This window comes from Pezoporus occidentalis, unplaced genomic scaffold (genome assembly GCF_034315485.1).
Source record: "Pezoporus occidentalis ecotype Australia unplaced genomic scaffold, CSIRO_AGI_Poc_V1 ctg84, whole genome shotgun sequence".
NCBI classification, from domain to species: domain Eukaryota; kingdom Metazoa; phylum Chordata; class Aves; order Psittaciformes; family Psittacidae; genus Pezoporus; species Pezoporus occidentalis.
Genome location: NW_026916203.1, coordinates 1,713,537 through 1,733,414, shown reverse-complemented (window position 1 = coordinate 1,733,414; position 19,878 = coordinate 1,713,537). Strand labels below are relative to the sequence as shown.

The following is a 19,878-nucleotide window of genomic DNA, read 5'->3' as shown; positions in this document are numbered from 1 at the left end:
TGAGAAATTAAAGGGTTGCTTCCGAAAAAAGGGGGCAACAAATTTTTCTCAAGAATTCGCTGCAAATTGTGTAACACATTCTTCGCTATTGGGAATCAGTTACCCTGAATATACGTAATGACTTTGACTTGATATGTCACTAAGGATAGTCTTGTTTTCTGTCATACCTAGGTATTTAAAAGCATTTGCTTCAATTTAAGAAATGCTTACTTCTTACCAAAATTCACTTAAGAGAATGAACATGTGGGGGTCCCACTGGTATTCTCTCCATTTATCAGTGTGTGGAAGCAGACTGAAGTCAAGCTTTAGGATTCGTTAATATGTATATATATTTTAAATATTCCTTTAAAAAAATCTTGTTAAAGAAGATTTGAAAGCTTTGGTGATCTCATTCATGAGTATAAAGAATGTGTTCAGTAGAATACTGCAAACAAATAATATAAAGGGATACTATTTTCCAAGCACAATGAAATAATGCTCTGTGAAAATGTGTGTCTCCAGAATCGAAATAAATAATTAAGGGACTTACAATGTGGAGACAGCCAAGTAGTCAGAAATTACCTTTGTTATTGAAAATGCTAAAAATATGTAGATGAAAAGATAAATGCAGTTCTGGGAAATTATTTGAAAAACTGCTATCGTAAAAATTGGGGAATGTATAATAGATCACTATATGCATTGGCAGGTTTATACTTCAGTGCTGATATTTACAAAAATGAAAGATTCTAAAGCAAACCAAAAAATAAACATTTTTTTTCTGTCTGAAATATTACTGTACACTGAAGGTATAAGTATTTTCTCAGAGGAGAATTGTTGCTTCATGCAAATGAAAAAAAAGAAAACGAAAACCCTGATACTCCTTGCTTTTTTTTCCATTTAAAAATTTTCTGAAATCGTATGTTGTGATAGTGAGGTTTTCATACAGAAAGCTTTTTGGCTTTTCCTGGAGCCTTGCCTGTCTTAACCCATAAGCTGTCTTGTCAGCTCTTCATCCATCCCTAGGCACAGCTCCCTGCACTCCAGCTGCTCTCTCACATGAAGGGCAGACAACTCACTCTCCTCTCTTCCTGAACTGTCTTGCCTTAAGAGCCTGTTTCAATCCATTCCAACAGTCCTGTCATGGGAACCATCTCGCTATGCCTCCATGAGTCCTGTTGCACACAGATCTCTTAACCCATCATGTTCATTCCCCACTGTCCATGCAGTAGTATACAGGCACTTCAGTGTGGCACCCCATCATTTTGAGTTCCTAGAGAGGATTTGGGGGAATTTTTCCACAGTGGTTCCTTGTAGGCACCTCGTGCCCTGTATGCAGGTGCTGGAGGTGACCCCACACAAGGCAACACTTCTTTTTTTTTTTTTTTTTTTTTTTTGCTGTCCCTTCCTGTCATGCCACACCTTGAACTGCAGAGGCAGTTATGTGAATTCTCGATGTATGTACTCCTCCAAGTTTCTCTTGAATATTAGTCATAGTTTTATTTAGGTATAAAGATCATCTTTCCCCCCTGTTACTTGTGTAGATCTTCTGGTTGCCCTTTTAATTTTCATTTTGTTCCTTTTGTAATTCTGCTGCTTTTCTGTTTCCAAAGTCATCCCATATTTAAGGCTTCCCACTGTGGTTTTGTTGGGAGTGTGTTACCCTTTATTGTCATGTCAGGTGTGCCTCATTGAAAATGAATTAAATTGTCAGAAAACTGGACTTGTGTAATAAAATTATATTCACCTTTGTCAGATGGATGTTATCTTCATTAATGTTTGTTCATGCCGCAGCATTCACTGCACACTGAAGCCAAAAGTCATGTTTCAGAGTTAGGAGCTGTAAATCAAGAAAGTTAATTCATCTGTTGTAAGCTAAGCTTTTACAGTGATCTCCATTGACTCTTTAGTGAACTTTGTCATCACTTCGGAATGTCTGAAGGTCATACCTATTGGTATCATTTAAGTTACCAAGAGTGGGAGGCAAAGGGAAGTCTTGAAATACAGAGAGTTACAGACAGAATTCATCCAACATTTTTGAAAACTGGATAAGAAATTCTTTCTAATTATAGATATTCCAAAATTTGCCCAACTCTGACAAATTTATGTTGTTTTCACAAACTACTTAGTATTTCAGTTATGCCTCCTGCGTAATTGCAGTGATAATATATATTGTCTTTTAAGAACAAACACTTAAAGATGCAAGAGAGTTTCAAGCATACTTAGATGTTGACAAGTTTTTGATTTTTTTTTTATTATTTCCATCTTTTTTCTCCTTTTCTATCCTCAAAGAAATCAAATAAAAACAAAGGAAACTTAAGAACAAATAACTTAATATCTGATGCTTCCAGGAGGTCTTGTAGCCATTTCTTTCTTACCATTGTTGCAAGGCAACATGGAGAGGGAAAAATGTCATCTTTTTATAGAATGGGATATCATTGGTATAGGATTTTGTCTGAGCTGAAAGGCTGACTAGTTACGTTTGCAGTGAAGGGTTGTGACTAAACCAGATTAACTGGATTTTTCTTTTGCAGAAACAACAGTAGATACAAGCCTCAGTCATTAGTTTAACCTATGCTATCATGAAGCAGGGTTTGAAATCTGAATAGCTAAGCTTGTGCTAAGTCTTGACGTGAGTCTTAATGTCATGCTACAGGTAGCCTTCAGGATCTAGATCTTTGTCCTGTGTGAATTAGTGGGTTCATTACACTGTATTCCACAGATTCTGAATTTTGCTGTTTGAATAAAGCATTAAATTCTGTAATGCAAATTTGAAGACCTCACAAGTGTTAAATTTTATTGAAATCAGTGATAACTAAATGTAGGGAACATGTAAGTCAAGGCTTATATTCCCTTATAATTTTTGACCAGCTGGAAAAAATAGTAAGGGGGTAAAAACCTGAACTTTTCAGTATAATGATGTCTTTTTAGTAAAAAAAAAAAAAATTTTTTTTCTATTTGCAGTATTTCCATTCTGCAAGTAATTTTCTGTGTGGCGTTTGCACCGTACACTGCTTGTTTATTATGTGATTATTATGAGCTGAATTTTTCCTCGGTTGTCCTATCTAGTTTCTGTTCTTCCATTCGAGCTGAATAATAAAAAGAGACTAATACTTACAATAGTAAGACTTTAGAATAGTAAATCTGCCTTTTTAATAGAAAATACCCTAAAACTTTTTTTTCTGAATGGTTCTGTTATACTGTATGTAGTAAAATCTGAAAGAGTTTTTACGAGCAATTGAAATACTTGACTCTGTGGAATGCTTAAAAAAGAATGCCAGCCTTTGCAGATGTCAAACTTTCATAATTATATTTTGCAAGCTTCATAATACTGTTTCTGGGGTGATATGTTGTATACACAGTTTCTATAAACATTAAACAGTTAACAACTGATGGCAGTGGTATTATAATTAGATCTATTTATGAAATTCATTTTACAGATAAAGAGAATTGGGTGTTTTCCTCTGTGCTAATTGACATGTAGGACAACTGTGCACTCTGCTTCACTGCATTTTAGCTGCTTTAAAAGATAAATTACACTATGAAGATGATACTGTAGCTGCATTCCTTGTATTAATTATAGGTCCAAAGGTTGTATTCAGAAGTTGAGTATATATGATAATTTAATTTATTTTGCAGTTAGTAGAGGTGTTCTGCTGAGGAATAATGTATATCAAACCAATTTAGTCCCTCAAGGCAGGAGGGAAAACGGGGTAGTTTAGCCATTAATGAAGTTTCTGAGACAGGTAGTATTGCTAAGTCTCTAGTTACGTGGTTGAGACGATCTTTAGGGAAACTTTTCAGTTTAGTTTAACTGTTAAAAGCTGTTTGTTGTGGTTCATAGGTAAGAAGCCTGTAGTGATGGTACACAGTATAATTTGACATATGCTGATTTTGGCAAGCTGATAGGGGGTGTATTTTAAAGACATACGTGGACAAGTTGTGGGTTTTAACGTTTTAAACTGTGACATATGAAGATAATTTTGGATTTTGTAATCTAGCACGTGCTTGAGTAGAGGCGGCCAAACATAAAAAAAGCAAAGAAATAATTCAGGATTTCTCACTCTGATACTGCCTTCTCTCCCTCTTTGTTTCCCTGGCCCGTGTATTTCCCAAGGGACCGGAGCAAGGCAAGGATAGGTTTGTGTTTCTAGATCCAGTGATTTCCACCTGCCTCATCCTCTCCTCTTTGATCTAGTCCCTACACTGTAACTACTACTTGATGTCTTCCCCTCCAGACCTCCTTCAGGCACCTTCTGTTATTTCCCATGTCACATGTCTTTCATTTTTCATAAAGACCTTATAGTATATCTGTCTTGGTCTGCAGATGACCAAAAATATCCTTTTATAACAAGGGCAGTGCCCGACCAAGTTGAAAATACTCTGGTAGAGGTGCAGAACTTTCATAAAGCTGCTTGGAGAATGGTTTTTAACGAGGTCTTGGCAGAATAATGTATCTTACGCGACATTCCAGGTTGCCTGTTGAGATTAGGTTTGGGTGGTCTTCCAGTGTATCATTACTTAGTTTCAGAGTTTGCTTATCACATTCCCAGGCATCACTATGCTTTGAAGGGACTAAAAGCGCATTGGAGGGCAGCTGTACAGTCAAAAATAATTTGATAAACTGAGAAGTCTGTCTCAAAAAAATAGTGTTACTTGGCAGCATCAGATGCCAAAGCAAAAATAATGAGTGATTCCATGTTCGTATGGAATTTTTTTTTCAATGAGCTAGAAGCATCAAGAATGTAGTTATTCTTTGACTTTAAGCCTTGACTGAAATTGTACCTGTGTAAGATTGTGAACCAGTCAACTAAAAAAAGACGACAGGGCTTACAAGGGAAGACCTGTAAGTCAGTTAGTATAAAGTTTAGAAGACTGGGCAGAAGAAAAGAGTATGTTACCTAATATATAAAGGATGGATTGTAGAGGATATAGAATCTGTTACTCATCCCCATGGCACATATGAAGTAAGTAAGGGTTTAAATTAAAACAGTGAAGATTTACATTGGAGAGTGAAGGGGCAGCGAGGTGGAGAGAAACCTTCACTAGGCCTGAATGGTACTAGAAAGTTGCAAAATTATGTCAGTGGAGATCTTAGGAAAATCATGAAAGTATACACCATATACTTGTATTACTGTGGCAAAAAATTGAATAGGTGACCTCTTGAAGTACCTTGTAGCTCTTGGGTTCAGCAATGAATTGTTCTTGTCAGCATGGATTTCAAGTCTTCTAATCTCTTAACCGTATAGAGCTGAGATTGTAGGTCCAGCCTGCTGCTGACCAGGATACCAACAGTGATAAATGTTAAATCATATAGTAGAGAAGTTGCCAGGTTTGGGCTGGAGTAGTAGTGTGAGAGTTCAGCTACTAATATGGAGACTGCACTGTTGCTTTATTTGGATGAAATGTAGCAACAGAATTTTTGCTTGCAGTAAGTGACGGGTTTTGACTGAACCATGGATCTGACCTGGTTGGACATATCTTACTTTTTGCATTACAAAATATTTATTTGCTTTGAGGTAAATAAGATTAGCTTTGTGATTGTTGTGTATGAGCTTTGTTTATTCTTCATAGTTATGTTATTCTTATACCATGTAAATAGTGGTTTTCATACACTTTTAGGTAAAGAATGCTCACATCGCTGTTAAAAAAAAAAAAACAAAAACAAACCCAAACCCAAAACATCAGCTTTTTCCTACTTAGTCTCTCAACTAGAAGATCAAGACATTTGGTCTTGCTAGTGATCTGAAACCAGTAAGATCTTATGTTCTTAAGAGAAGTACCTTGAAAAGACTACTGTAGAAAAAGGTGCTAACTTATCATAAATCCACTAAATTTATGTCATCTACAAGTTTGCATACTCTAAATTACCACATGAATCCTTCTTTTTTATTTTCTCTTAGGAAAGGAGACTGAGAAAGCGAAAGATCGGTGCGAGAAAGCCACTATGAAGCTTCATATGTTGCATAATCAGTATGTGTTGGCACTGAAAGGAGCACAGTTACATCAGCACCAGTATTATGACGCTACACTTCCTCTGTTACTTGATTCACTACAGAAGATGCAAGAAGAAATGATTAAAGCCTTGTAAGATGTATTCTTATATATTTATACTTGTGAAATTTTATATATGTAGCATTCTAATTAATTTTTATTATTATTTGAAAATAGTAATCTGTGATTAATTGTATAGCAAGGGGTAATGAAAAAAATGTTTTATCTTTCAGTTGACAAATGCACACTGTATTTTTGGGTGGTTACTTGAACATTGTCGCAAGGCACTGTCTTGTCATTAAAGCTTAAAATATTACAGATTAAGTGTAGTGTTTACGTCTGAGCTCATGCTTTGTCCTTCAGCCTGATGTATTATATATTTACTGTACAGGTATATTATGGCAAGTTCGTTGCATCTCCTGTAGTCTTATTTTTATGAAGTTCTCCTAAGCAACAATTTAGATTTAAACTGGCCAGCTGTCTTGCAAGTCATTGTGGAGGACGACCAGGCAGATGCATGGTTTATCATATGTGCTGGAGAAGTAACAGTATCATATAATCCTGATCTCACTGTAAGGTGTTTAACCTTAAAAATGCAGTTACCTTTTTCCTGAAAGATCGTAGATAGTTTTTAACATCATTACAAAAGGTGTGCAAGCTGATGATCTCAGAGGACTTTAAGCTCTCTTTTCTAGTTTTGAACCACCATGCTGTCTCTTTGTGTTTCGTGAAGTTGGTATGGGAGTCTGTGCTGTAGCTCTGGTGTTATTTAAATCACTTAGCCTAAAAGAAAGGGAACTTACTTTTTTTGTCATTTAGATATGAGGCACTCTTAACTCATTTTCTTACCTTCTCTGAAGTCTGTGACTTCAGCACACAGGAAGTGAGGGAGAATTGCGAATTTCAGGCTTTACATGCTTACATGATGCAGATGCCATTAACGGCCCTCTGCCGTTAATTCCTAATTCCTTTGATTCTGGTGCAAATATCAAAATGAAATACACCTTTGTAGTAGTCTGTATACAGTCCTTTTCATCTTAATTTTGTATGTAAAATCACAGCAAAAGGCAACAGTTGAATTTCTGTGCTGTAATTAAAGTGATTTTTCAGAATTATGAGATAATTCACTGAAGAATTTCATAATGGAACAAGAACCTATTTAACCCACTCGCCTTTGTGATGTCTGGAATGAAAACCTGTGAAAAAAAATTGTCACTACATAGACATTTTTGTGAGATCTGAATGTACAGGAAAATTACTCCTTTCTACCAACTTTGTTGTACAGAAAGAGGTGGTGATTTCAGGTGTAGAGCCTGGTGTGGCCATCTGTGTGAAACATACTTCCTTGATAACCTGATTTTGCTCATAAATTAGTTCAGTAAACTTGAATGAGTTATAGATTAGTCTTGCTAATGTTTGGGTTTTTTGTGTAATTGACAGATTTCCTTTCTCTTTGAGATGACATTGCTGTAGTTGCTGTTTGCCTATCTTGTAATCATATTCTTTAAGCTGTTTTCTGGAACCTTTTCACACATGTTGTTCATAGGCAAGGCAAGATTTAATGCCTTCTTTTGTCTGTTTCCTCCTCAGAAAAAGTATTGAAAAAATCTGATCATGTAACTTTTTCTACAGAGTTTGTGTAACTTGACATCTGGCCTGGGAAAAGTCTATTTTTTTTTTTTTTTTTTCTCTGCAAGTTCCTCTGGGCTAGCCGGTAGTCATCCATATTTTATGAAGTCTCACCATGATTAAGGGCCTGGCAGCCTGGCAAGTTTATTGAAGATAAAGCTGAAATAGGAAATAATTGTGAGGGTTCGTTTATGGAAAACTGAAAATTAAAGAGAATAGGAGGGTGTTCTGAGAATATGTCACTGGGTGCTCTGAAGAGTAGTGGCACAATACCATCTATTCTTTTGCTGTTCCTTATTCACCTGTTTTTTCCCACTCTGGGAAGCAGGTAAAGACAAGGCTGGGTAGCTTGTACGTTTTTTACATGGAATTCTTCTGTGATTTTGTTGTAAAAATATGCTAACTTGTGATTTATGCTTGTTTTTGTCTGAATAACAAATCATAAAATGAATATATGAAAGAAGATAGTTTAAATATTAAAGAAAACCAGTTTTAAAGGAAATGCATACTATTTTGTGACTTGTTTTGACTTATGCCAGAATATAATTATTTTGACAGTTAGAACATAAAAAGCTTTAGTGTAGGATAGAGCAAGCATGGTAAGTCCTTTGTGAAGAAGAATGTCATCAATGAGCTATATAGATACTTTTTCCATGTAATTTCTACAGCTTTTAGCTACTCTGTGTGTAGATGCACTGCAGTCAGTGCAAGGAGCGTGGTCTTAGTGGCTCATAGTCAAGCTGTAAAGAAAAGGCCCCAGTTGATCTGTTATTTCTCTAAGTAATGTATTGTCTCATTTTTCCTTTTTTTTAGCCAGTTGTAGCAAGAGCTTGTAGAAACAGAAAATTGAAAGTTTGAAGCATCTTCAATGTCATCTTTACCTTCAGTGCCATGTTACACACTAGAATTTTTTTTCCTTTCTAGAAAAGGAATCTTGGATGAGTATAGCCAAATCACCAGTCTTGTAACAGAAGAGATTGTGAATGTCCATAAAGAGATCCAGACCTCGGTTGAACAGATAGACCCTAACTCTGAGTATAATGACTTCATAGATACACACAGGTGCACATTTTCACCTTGTTGTGCGTATTCGTGTTTCTTCTTGGGAAAACCCTGCATTAAACTGCAACACTGCTTATGAGTTGAGTTTGTATCTGTTTGTCTCCTTTTACATTTTTACTTGTAAAGCTTTATTATAGTTTGAAAATTGTTCTACTTGTATGTGCACAAAGCTGGCTGAAAGTCAGGTTTTGTACCTGACTTTCTTTAACCATCCAAAGCTTGGCTGGCAGTACAAAAAAACAAAATTTCAGTCGCCTTTATTACATACATGTAAAGAACCGTAACTTAAGTACTAACAGCAGGCTATGCATAACAGTCCAAACTGTGTAAGCTAATTCACTGTTTATTTGGATGCACTTTGCCTTCTTGGCTAAACTTTCTCTGCTTTATGTCTCTTGTTTTCCAAGTTCTAGTTTAAAGTGAACTCTAGCTACCTCTGTGCACTCTGCAGTTAATGCAGGTTGAGCAGTGCCTGGGATTACAGAGTAAACAGATAATTAGATTTTTTACTGTAAAAATAAACTCTGTACCATTATTGAACTGTTGCTCTGTGTTAGTATATGCTGAAACAGTCCTAAGACTTCATGTGTTATCTTTTTTGTTTTCATGTATGAATTCATAATTGTTATGTGCAGGTTTATAGCAGGACTAGCCAAGATTGGAGCCATGCATATTTATACCACTTGAGAACCTTCATTATGGTGTGATCTTGATTCAAAGAATTGTATGTAATTTTATTACCTGGTATGATTTTAAGACTGCAATTTTTATTCAAAAGAAAAAGAATATGTATCCAGCTACTAACTTTTATTTTGTATGTAATTTTAATTCTAGTTATTAAAATAATTCAAAACATAATGATTTGGTTTATGATCTGCTCAAAGGTAATTTTATTTTTTAAACTATATTTAATAAATTAGATCGTCAGAAGTTGTTGAGCAAGAAATAGAGTTTGATACATCTTTACTAGAAGAAAATGAAAACCTTCAGGCTAATGAGATCATGTGGAATAATCTGACAGCAGAAAGTTTACAAATCACGTAAGTCTTTACAAACCTTTCAACCTTTGGAAATGCTGTTACACATTATATTTAGGCTCACTTTAATCATCACATGGTGTGCTTATTTTTAAAGTCTAGTCTCTTAAAAATAACATTTTCGTGCTATAGACTCTTTTCCATGCTGGTTTTATTGTTCCCTTGCACAAAATTTTCTGCTCTAGTCATACCCCCCCCAACTTGGTAGCACTTTCAATATATGTTTGTCTCCTTGACAGTTAATTAATATAATGCGTCAAACCCATCATGAGTCCTCCTTTGGCTGATACTGGTTCATCTGCCCAAATATGTTTCCACATTCAGTACTCTAGGAAGAATACTGAAATCTTTTGATGGAACCACAGAGTGCAGTGTGAAATTTTCGTGACTGTATTTACTTGTTTTCTAAGTGCTTTTGTTTTTTAAAAGACATTCAGTATTTTAACCTTTAAAACAGATTAACTTACCAGCACAGGTGTAGCTGTTGCATTTCATGGAGCTTTCAGCTATTCGGAGTGGTAAGTTACCTCTCCATGTATTTTGTTAATACATTGTCTAGTTAAATCTTTTCATTACTTTTACCAACTCCACCTTCAATTATTTGTTCCCTGGGAAGCAGATCTCCTGCTGAGGTGATTATGTTCTATCAGCCACAACATTTGACATAATAAAATGGTCTAACACAGTAACTTCTGCGATTGCAACTATTAATTGTATATTTATTTTTATATTAATGGTAGTGATTTAAAATGGAAAATTCAGAATTTTATTTGTTGATGATGTTTTTGTTGTCCCAACAGTATTTCAAGCCATGTTTGACTTAGTTTCATCAGTTATGCTTTCTAAAGGAAAAGTTCAACTAATATCAATGCTGTGTTGAGGGTTTTTTAAAAGTTTTTTAAAAAATTCATCAGCTTAATCAATCTATGATCCATATTTCTTGTAAGTATTTCTGAAGACCAAAATCATAGGGAGTCTAATAGCAGTGATGTATTTCACATGTAAATACATTGCAGTGTCTTCTGCAGATTATTCTAATATCCCTGCGTTTTCTCAACATGACAGAAACTCTGGACTTTATTATAAATTCCCATTCAAGACCATGAGTCATCCTTTTGTTTTTACCTTTGCATTCTTATTACTTTTCATAAATATATTCCTTAATAGGTATTGAAATTATATTTTTAATATGAAGTCTCAGCCTCCTTTGTTAAACTCCTCCTTAGTCCTGGAGACACTTCGTCTCTTTTCTGAAGAGAAGAATCCCTTGATAACTGAAGTTCTTCCCTTTAAACATGTTTCTCTGTATAATATATTCTGCTTCATTACAAAGTTGAGTTTATTTCTGTTTAAACTATGCCAGTGTTGTACATCTAGATGTATTTCAGCACAGTAACAAGAAAAATACATATACTAAATCTTGCTTTTCATGAAAGTATTACAGTTTTTCAAAGATTGTCTCTTCCACAGCTCAAAAAGATAAATGCCTTCTTGTTGGGCTTGCCTTCTGTATTGCATTGTTTAGAAATAAGCCATTAGCACATCTAAGTGAAAGAGATGAAATGCTGCTTCTTTAGTAAATGATTCTCATGAAGTGTATCTTTGTTTTTGTGAATGTGTCTGCATCATTACCTGTATGTATGCATTTTGTGTCCTATTAGAAATCTTATATCCACCCATTTTAAATTCTTCTGTGAATTTGAGAGAGCAATTGTACAGCGTGAGACTATTTTTGAAACGGGAATCAAATAGCTTTTTTAAGTATTGCTGTCTTTGAGGTGTTCACTTTCTGATACAGATTTACGACAGCAAAAAAAGTTTTGACTGTGCTAGGTCAGACTAACCTACCCAACTTTCTTCTCTCTGACATTAGCCACAGGGAAAAATCTAGACGTGACAAGAACAGGATGAATATGCAATGTTTGTTCTTCAGAATGATCTCTCAGCTTCCCATGATGTTCAGGTCAGAAATGTAGTAGTAGTAGTATTTGTTTATAAAAGCCTTAGAGATAGTTTTTAATACCCTTCAGAGGTATTTTAATTTGGTGAATTTGTACAGTCAGTTTCAGTATGTTCAAGTATTCATTGTCCACAGAATTTTTGGTCAAGGAATTCCAAAGAGTAGCTTCCTGTCATCATATATGAACCTGCTACTTCTTAGCTTTGCTTTATGGGCCCTAAACTCTTTGTTTTGGAAGAAAACAGGAACATTCTATTCCTTTTTGGCTATGATACAGTAAACTTCTGTCATACTCCTACTTGGCGATCTACTTTTCAGAGGCGTCTTTAGCTTTAGTTTGTTCTTTTGCAAAAAACTTACTCATACCCTTTGTCAGGATTGTCATCTTTATTTGAATGGTTTTGAGGTTACTGTATTATTTTTGAAATGGATGACCATGACTACATAATTAATCTAGAGGCATAGTTTAGAGACAGGCATACTGAGGTTTCTGGTATTCTTGTTCTGCTTTGTGTTTGACAAACCCTAGGAAAGTGTTCTGTTTGATTTTCTGACCACTGCAATGGTCAGAAGAGGCAGTGTTTTCACAGGACAATCTGCTGTAATTCCTAGATCTCGTTTCTGAATGGTAACAGTCAGTTTAAAGCTGTTCACTACATAAATAAAGCTCTGGATTGTTTTTTTTCCCTGCTGTATATTTACCTGTTTCAATATGCATCTTCTAAATCACAGTACAATAACTGAGTATCATAAGATCCAGAATAATCCTTTCGTATTCTTTGCTTTCAGCCCCTTCCCCCTATCTCAAATAACATAGTACTGTCAGCATTCTTTGTCACTGTTTAAACTGTCCTTTTATTTGTGCTATTATGAACACATTAAGCAGTACAGATTTTTGTAAAACTCCACTATCTCCTGGTACTGTAAAACTTGTTTATTCTTATCCTCTTTGGCCTTTTTTTAATTGCTTTTTAGTGCAGGTCAGAACCTTTCCTTTTAGAAGTGCTTAGTTCTCTGTTACTGCCTTTGCTCATACACCTTTTTAACTGCTTTTTTTAGATATGTTTGCTAGTCTTACTTTTAAGCCACTACAGCCAAAAAATGCACAGACATTTTCATAAACTCACTGTGTATGACTAGAAATTTGCAAGTAAGCTAAGTATTGCATCCTTTATCCATAGATATGTTTCTGCAGAAGAGAACTACCTTTGGTATCTACCAAATACAATAAATGCAGTTCACATATTGGATATATTTTACAGACTTTTAATAGATACGACGATGTATACGGATTTCGAATCAGTAATTTTTGGTTGCGTCAGTTGACTATGTGAAGATAAACATGACAGCTGTACATACATTACTGTTTAAAGGTTTTCATAAAAAATATTTTAAGGAAACATGATGAGAAAACTGCCTTACTTTTACATTTTTTAGGGAACTTTATATTTACAAGTAATGTTTTGACAGAGGGAGGTAGTTAAAAACGTTGACTGCCTAGCATGTAAGTAATGAGAGAGGTATGATGTCTCCTGATAAATGTTGATGACTGTCACTGACTAATATTGAGATACTCTGAAAAGTAGAACAATGGCAGTTTATGATTTGAAGGTGAATGCATTAAAAGCTGAGAGGAGCCAATCAGGATTAAGTAAATGTTGTTCAGAAGGCGTATGAGTTAATATCCAAATGAAGGTAAAAGATTTTTAAAATAGGAGTCTGTAAGCACAAGCATTTATTTTTATTGATATTTGAGGCAGAATAGTGCTAATGACTAAAGAAATCTGAAAGACAGCTTTCCAGGTAGCCAGAACCTAGTTTGAAGCTGTCTTTTGTCTGGGTTTTTTTGGTTGTTTTTTTTGTTGTGGTTTGTTTTTGGTTTTTTTTTTTTTTGGTCTCATTTTATATGTTCTTATGACATTGAAACCTAACAGTTTGAGATTGCATGGCTGTTAAGGCTAGTAAGGATTACAGTGACTAGCTGGTTAGCAATAAAAACCATTTTGTAAACTATTTTATCCAGGAGGCAAATATGAGGCCATAAGGAACTTAGGAGTAAGATAATACAAGGCAGACGCAGAGATGTCAGTTCTTGCCAGTTTGAATGAAAATTATTGCTTAAAACAAAAAATAGAGGTTGAAACAAGGAGAAAGGTTATAGTGTGTATATGGTTACTTTGTTTTGTTTACTCTAAAGTAAATACAAATATTTTAAAATATCTTAAAGGTTTCAGGGAGACCTACGTGAACTTCCTGTTTCAGTCTGATGCTGCAATATAAAATCTGATATTTTTGAACTGGTACAATATTTTAATACGTTGTTTCTGCATGTATGCACTCGTATCTTCCAGTGATGAACAGTCTTACTAATTTGATTTTAATTTCTTGAATATTGGTGCTTGATCATTAGCTCTAACATCTGCTTCCTGTAAATCAATTATTAAGCCAATACAATGTTGATTAAAATTTTGATTAGAAATCTGATCAAAAAGCAGTATCTGCAGTTACAAAATTGGTAATTATGTTTTCAGCAAGGTATTAAAAAAGCTACTGCATATTATATTGGTGACCCATTGTAAGAAAATTTCTGAGAAGTTCAGCATACAAAATTTTATAGCCTAAAACAAAAAGAAGTGTTTATTAGAAGGAGAGCTGTGGTGATGCTTGAGAAAAATGTTTTAAGTATTCTACTCACTTCAAAATAAACACATGCAGAAGCTTGTTGATATGGTAAATAAACTTACCATTCACTGTATGGCTTTCTTACAGTAATTTAAGTCTTCCAAGGTAAGAGACAGAACTCTCTGAGTAAAGAATATATATAATCAACATTGAATAAAATACATGAAGAAGAAAGAAAACTAAATCAGCATTTAGAATCAAATAATTCAGTTTGGTATATATGGATGTAGAACGTGGCTCCTAGATACCTAGAGTCCACGTATGTTACTCTTAATTGACCTTCTTTGCCACTCCCCAGGCTGGAATGATTTTTGGGTAATAGATTTGTGCAGTGGCAAGTACTATGTGTATTTTACCTTTGTTCAACTCTTTGTTTAAAGATTTTTTTAAATTTAAATTGGATTTCAAAATACAGGGGCAGCAGATTAGGGCAGTAAAAGACAGGTAGGGGAATGCTCTGAAGGAAATAAGGTGTATGTATTTTTCCTGCATTGTTCAGAGTGCAGATGTTTTGTATATTTGTTCACTTTCCGGTTATCATAGATCTTAGAATGGTTACAATGCAAAGGGACCTTAAACATCATCCAGTTCCAAACCTCTGCCACGGACAGCGACACCTTTCACCAGATCAGGTTGCTCCAAGCCCCATCCAGTCTGGCCTTGAACACTGCAAGGGATGGGGCAGCCACAGCTTCTTTGAGCAACCTCTGCTTGTGTTTTCACCACCTTCATAGTAAAGAATTCCTTCCTAATATCTAATCTAAATCTCCCTTCTGTCAGTTTAAAGCCATTGCCACAGGTCCTATCACTACAGCCCCTTGTAAAAAGTCCCTCTCCAGATTTCTTGTAGACCCCCTTTAGGTACTGGTGACTGTTTTAAGGCCTCCCCAGAGCCTTCTCTTCTCCAGGCTGAATAAGGCCAACTCCCTCAGCTTGTCTTCATAGGAGAGGTGCTCCTCTGATCATCTTCATGGCCCTTCTCTGGACTTGCTCAAGAATGTCCACATCTGCTTAAGGGGCCCCAAAACTGAATGCAGGACTGCAGGTGGGCAAGAGCAGAGAGGAAGAATCCCCTCCCTTGACCTGCTGGGCGCATTCCTTTGATGCAGCCCGCCCAGGACACAGGTGGTTTCTGGGCTGCAAGCGCACATTGCTGACTCACATTGAGCTTCTTACCAGCCGACACACCCAAATCCTTCTCCTGAGGGCTGCTCTCATTCCATTCTCCACCCAGCCTGTTTTTGTGCTTGGGATTGCCCTGACCCAAGATACAGGACTTTGTGCTTGGTCTTGTTGAACCATGAGGTTTGCGCTGGCCCACGTCTCAAGCCTGTCAAGGATCCTCTGGATGGCATCCCTTCCCTCCAGTGTGTCAGCTGCACCGCGCAGCTTGGTGTTGGCAAACTTGCTGAAGGTGCATCAATCCTGCTGTCCATGTCACTGACAAAGATGTTGAATGTCACCAGTAGCAATACCAACCCTTGAGGACCACCACTTATTACTGGTCTCCACTTGGACATTGAGCCATTGACCACAACTCTTTGAGTTTGACCATCTAGTTGATTCCTTATCCACTGAGTAGTCCATCCATCAAATCCATGCCTCTCCAATTTAGAGGCAAGCATCCTGTGCAAGACAGTGTCAAATGCCTTGGTCATGTCCAGGTAGATGACATCAGTTGCTCTTCCTTTATCTGTCAGTGCCATAACCCCACCATAGAAGGGCACCAAATTTGACAGGCAAAATTTGCCCGTAGTGAAGTCATGATGGCTGTCATCAATCACCCCCTTACTGCCCATGCGCCTTAGCATAGTTTCCAGGAGGATCTGCTCCATGATATTGCTGGGCACCAAGGTGAGACTGATCAGCCTGTAGTTACCCAGGTCTTCCTTTTTTTCCTTTTCAAAAATGGGGGTTGTATTTCCCTTTTTCCAGTCAGGAGGATCTTCACCAGACTGCCACAACTTCTGAAATAAAATAGATAATGGCTTGGTAAGCAAGTCTTCCAGTTTTCTCAGGACCTCTGGATGCATCTCATCAGGTCCCATGGACTTGCACACCTTCAGGTTCCTTAGTTGTTTTCAAACCTGATCTTCTGCTACCATGGGCTCTCCACATTTGCCTTCTGTGACTGGGGCAGTGTGGCTGGTGCTCTTGCCAGTGAAGACTGAGGCAAAAGGGTCATTGAGTGCCTTCGTTTTCTCCATGTCCAGGTCTTCTGTTGCTTTCTTGAAGGAGCCCACATGTATTGGAATTTTTGTTATTGGAATGTTTGCCAGCATAATTGCAATGGTTGTAATGTGTAATAACCCCTTATCTTTTAGTTTTGAGCAAATACTGATACCTTCTTGTGCAAATGTAATCTTTCATTTGAATTAACTGTTACCAAAGATTGACTGGCTTTAAAAAAAGTTAATTGTAGAGAAGAATATACAAATCACTCTTATGGTAGTGTCCCTTTCTATTTTTGTTATTTGTAGAGGTAAGTACAGCCCAACTGCTGATTCAGTGTATTTAACATTTGCCTGAGTATTTGGTAGGGTTTCATGTTTCATAAAATGTCTCATAAATTAACAATATATTAGGAAAGTATTAATTCATAGAACTCATCACACATTCTTGAAGAAATTTTCTTCAGGAGAGCCTGCAGGCAGCAGATCATTCTATAAGCCTGTATGTGTACAGAAATTAGTATGGGGTCTGTAATAATTTGAGTTAATAATATAAACATCCATCCACAGAAAAGGATCACCAGGCACCGAGTAAGGTAATGTAAAGAGTAATGCTCTTTTACATCTTAAGGAAGAAAATACAATGTTCCCAAATATATACAGTTTGCATATTAATAATGTGGGTTTCTGAAATCTATGTCTTGCAGGTTAAAAACTGTAATAGAAGAACTGATTCAGACACAGCAAAACCTTTTGAGCAAAGAGGAACTTGTTTTGGAACTGGAGAAAAAAATAGAAGAGTCTTCTAAGACTTGTGAAAAGAAGTCTGAGTAAGTCAAAATGAAATTTCAAAATACAGTAATGTGAGGGAAAAATACCTATAATCGATTTCCTAAGAAGAAAGAAAGAAGTAACAATCACTAATCTTGTTCTGCTTTTGTGAGAAGAGATTATTTTGAATACCTCATCTCTAAAATAACCCCTACCCACTGCAGATCCTAATTCAGTAGAGAACTGAGCGGATCCATTAGTTCAATATAATTGTCACAGTGTTGAGGTGGCTCAGGAATTGGACCTTTTGTTATTTGTAACTTCTGCCTGATGGAAGAAGAGCAGTCAGTTTAGATTGCCTCTCTGATGGAGTTTATTGTGTAGATACAGTTTTGTGAAAGACTTTCAGATTCATGCTCAAGATGTACTTTTTCTTATGCAAGAATGTTTGAGCTTATCAGGTTAAGTTCATTCTTTGTTGCATTTTCTTTACAAAACTGAATGTAGATCTGATACATTGTAGTACAGCATTGTAAATAATGAAGGTGAGGGATTAATGAGTGCTTTACAGTGCCATAAATAAAAGATTATTATATTATTAGTAAAAGATTATTATTGGACAAGATCTTTAGTTTTTTTCTACCTCTGGTTAGAAAAAATACATCTCAGTCTAAACTGAATACAGCACACAACCAAACCTGTTGTGGTGATGTTATTCTGGTTCTTGTTGCAATCAGTCATAACCTTACTAACTTGGTCATAAATATGAGTTTATGATACCAGTGAATTGGAACACAAGTCCTCAGGTAATCCTTTTTTCATTCACTGAAGAAGTCTTGAAGCTCCTTGTTGAAGGCAACTTGTCACTTGATACTTTGGATATAATTTTATTCATAAACAAAATTTTATGTATGTAATGTATAAGATATTAGTGTTTTGGTTAGATACTTTCCTGTTCTTTCTTTGGTGAAATTCACATATAGGCACAGTATATTTTACAGTCTTTTGGTTCTTGACCTACCTTCCTTGCTGCATGTTACTTAAAGGATAAATTGTATTTGAATTAGATGAGCTTGGTGGTGTGTTTTTATTTTCTTTTTGGTTTGGTTTGGTTTTTTCATCAGTAAAATTATTAGTTACCTCTCTATGAAAACAGTTCAGACCATCCCTGTGTTTCTCACTGTGAGAGACTCCTTTGACTGATCCCGTAGATATTTGTGGTGTTGAGATGATTCCAAGTTCAGTCTGCACCGGCACTTGTAGGTTGTATTAAAAGGCATGAAATTTGGTTTAGATTTCTAGTTGTCAGATAAAAGCTTCCATGAAATCGTCCCAGTTCTGATTTGTTATTGGTCATGCCTTCCTCCAGCAGATGCTATTGTCACCTTTTAACTGCAGTTCAGAGTGATCAGGATGTTTTTGCATGTGCTTAGGGTCCGCAGAAGATCTCTCATCCAACTGTTACGTGCTCTTGACTGCTGTCATAGCATATGGACTGGCATCAGTGCTGCAAGGCAAGGCGAAAAATAAAGGTAGTTGAACAAAAAAATGAAAGCTTGCTTCCTGAGCCAGAGGTTATTCTGCTGGTGCAGTGCATGTCTGTCAGGAAAAGGGAGTGAGGAGGCCCACTCCAAATGCAAGAGCTCTAGACCTTATGTTGAGCCTCACCCAATGTGCTGAGGATTGCCCTTCAGTGCTGAGGAAGTCTACTTGTCTACTTTATCTGGGCAAAATGATGGTAAAAGTCTGCAAAATCATGTTTTCTGTCTCTTCACTTGAAGCAGTTTGGACTTCAGCTGTCCCCTTACTTTATGACACAGCTTCAGTACCACATGTTCTGAGTTGTTTACTGGATTCACAGCAGCAGTCTGGGTTGGGGCTTAAAAGCATTTCTCATTGTCTAATTCTGGCAAAACTACAAATTGATCTTTGCGTATACTAAGCTTTTAATTAGGGCATGTGCAGAATTGTATCTCCAGGTCTCTGATTTTGTGTTTCTCCTCAATAATAATTATAAAGATATAAAGATATAAATATAATTATCAATATCCATTTCTTCAAATGACAGTATCACACATAACACAGGAAGTGTTTTTATATTTTATTTATATGTGTGTATGTACCATCTGCCTTTCTAACATGATAGCATATTGAATATTTGATTTTTAATTCAGTTAACCTTTTTACCACTTCCCAACATGTTGCTCTCTTCAGGTCTTGCAAGGATTCTTCTCACAAGATCTTACTCTCTGAGATGTAGCAGCTCTTAATATACCACAAGGACTATAAAGTTTGCACTCAGGCAAGCCATAGGCAAATAGTTTTATAGGTTCTAATTCCTCTTGCATAGATGGAATGGGGAGCAGTCTATGTTGGGTTTGGGCAAGCCAATTAGATGATAATCCATTTTGCCACAGTTGAGGAGGGAGAATAGCGTGTAACTTTTAACTTGCAAGGCATGTCTTCTTGTCTCCAGATCATGATAAGAAGGAAGCCATTCAGTGTCTGGGATGTGTCATTCTAGCCACCATCTCCAAGGCCCTGCTGATGGTGGAAGACCATAATTTTTACAGGGTGATCTCTTTTTTCAAGAGGA

At 36.2% G+C, this 19,878-nt stretch overlaps 1 protein-coding gene across 3 annotated transcripts in view; it reads left to right on the top strand.

The window, feature by feature from the left end:
* Positions 1 to 19,878, top strand: part of FER (FER tyrosine kinase) — a 146,641-nt gene that overhangs the window by 29,262 nt on the left and 97,501 nt on the right. For 2 of the 3 annotated variants that reach the window (XM_062604255.1, XM_062604256.1), the window contains exons 6-9: positions 5,880 to 6,063; positions 8,524 to 8,661; positions 9,582 to 9,701; positions 17,219 to 17,341. In XM_062604255.1, the coding sequence (XP_062460239.1) occupies positions 5,880 to 6,063; positions 8,524 to 8,661; positions 9,582 to 9,701; positions 17,219 to 17,341 (565 nt within the window). Of the gene's footprint in view, positions 1 to 5,879; positions 6,064 to 8,523; positions 8,662 to 9,296; positions 9,374 to 9,581; positions 9,702 to 17,218; positions 17,342 to 19,878 lie in introns of those variants that run through there. The other variant, XM_062604257.1, reaches the window with a different exon arrangement.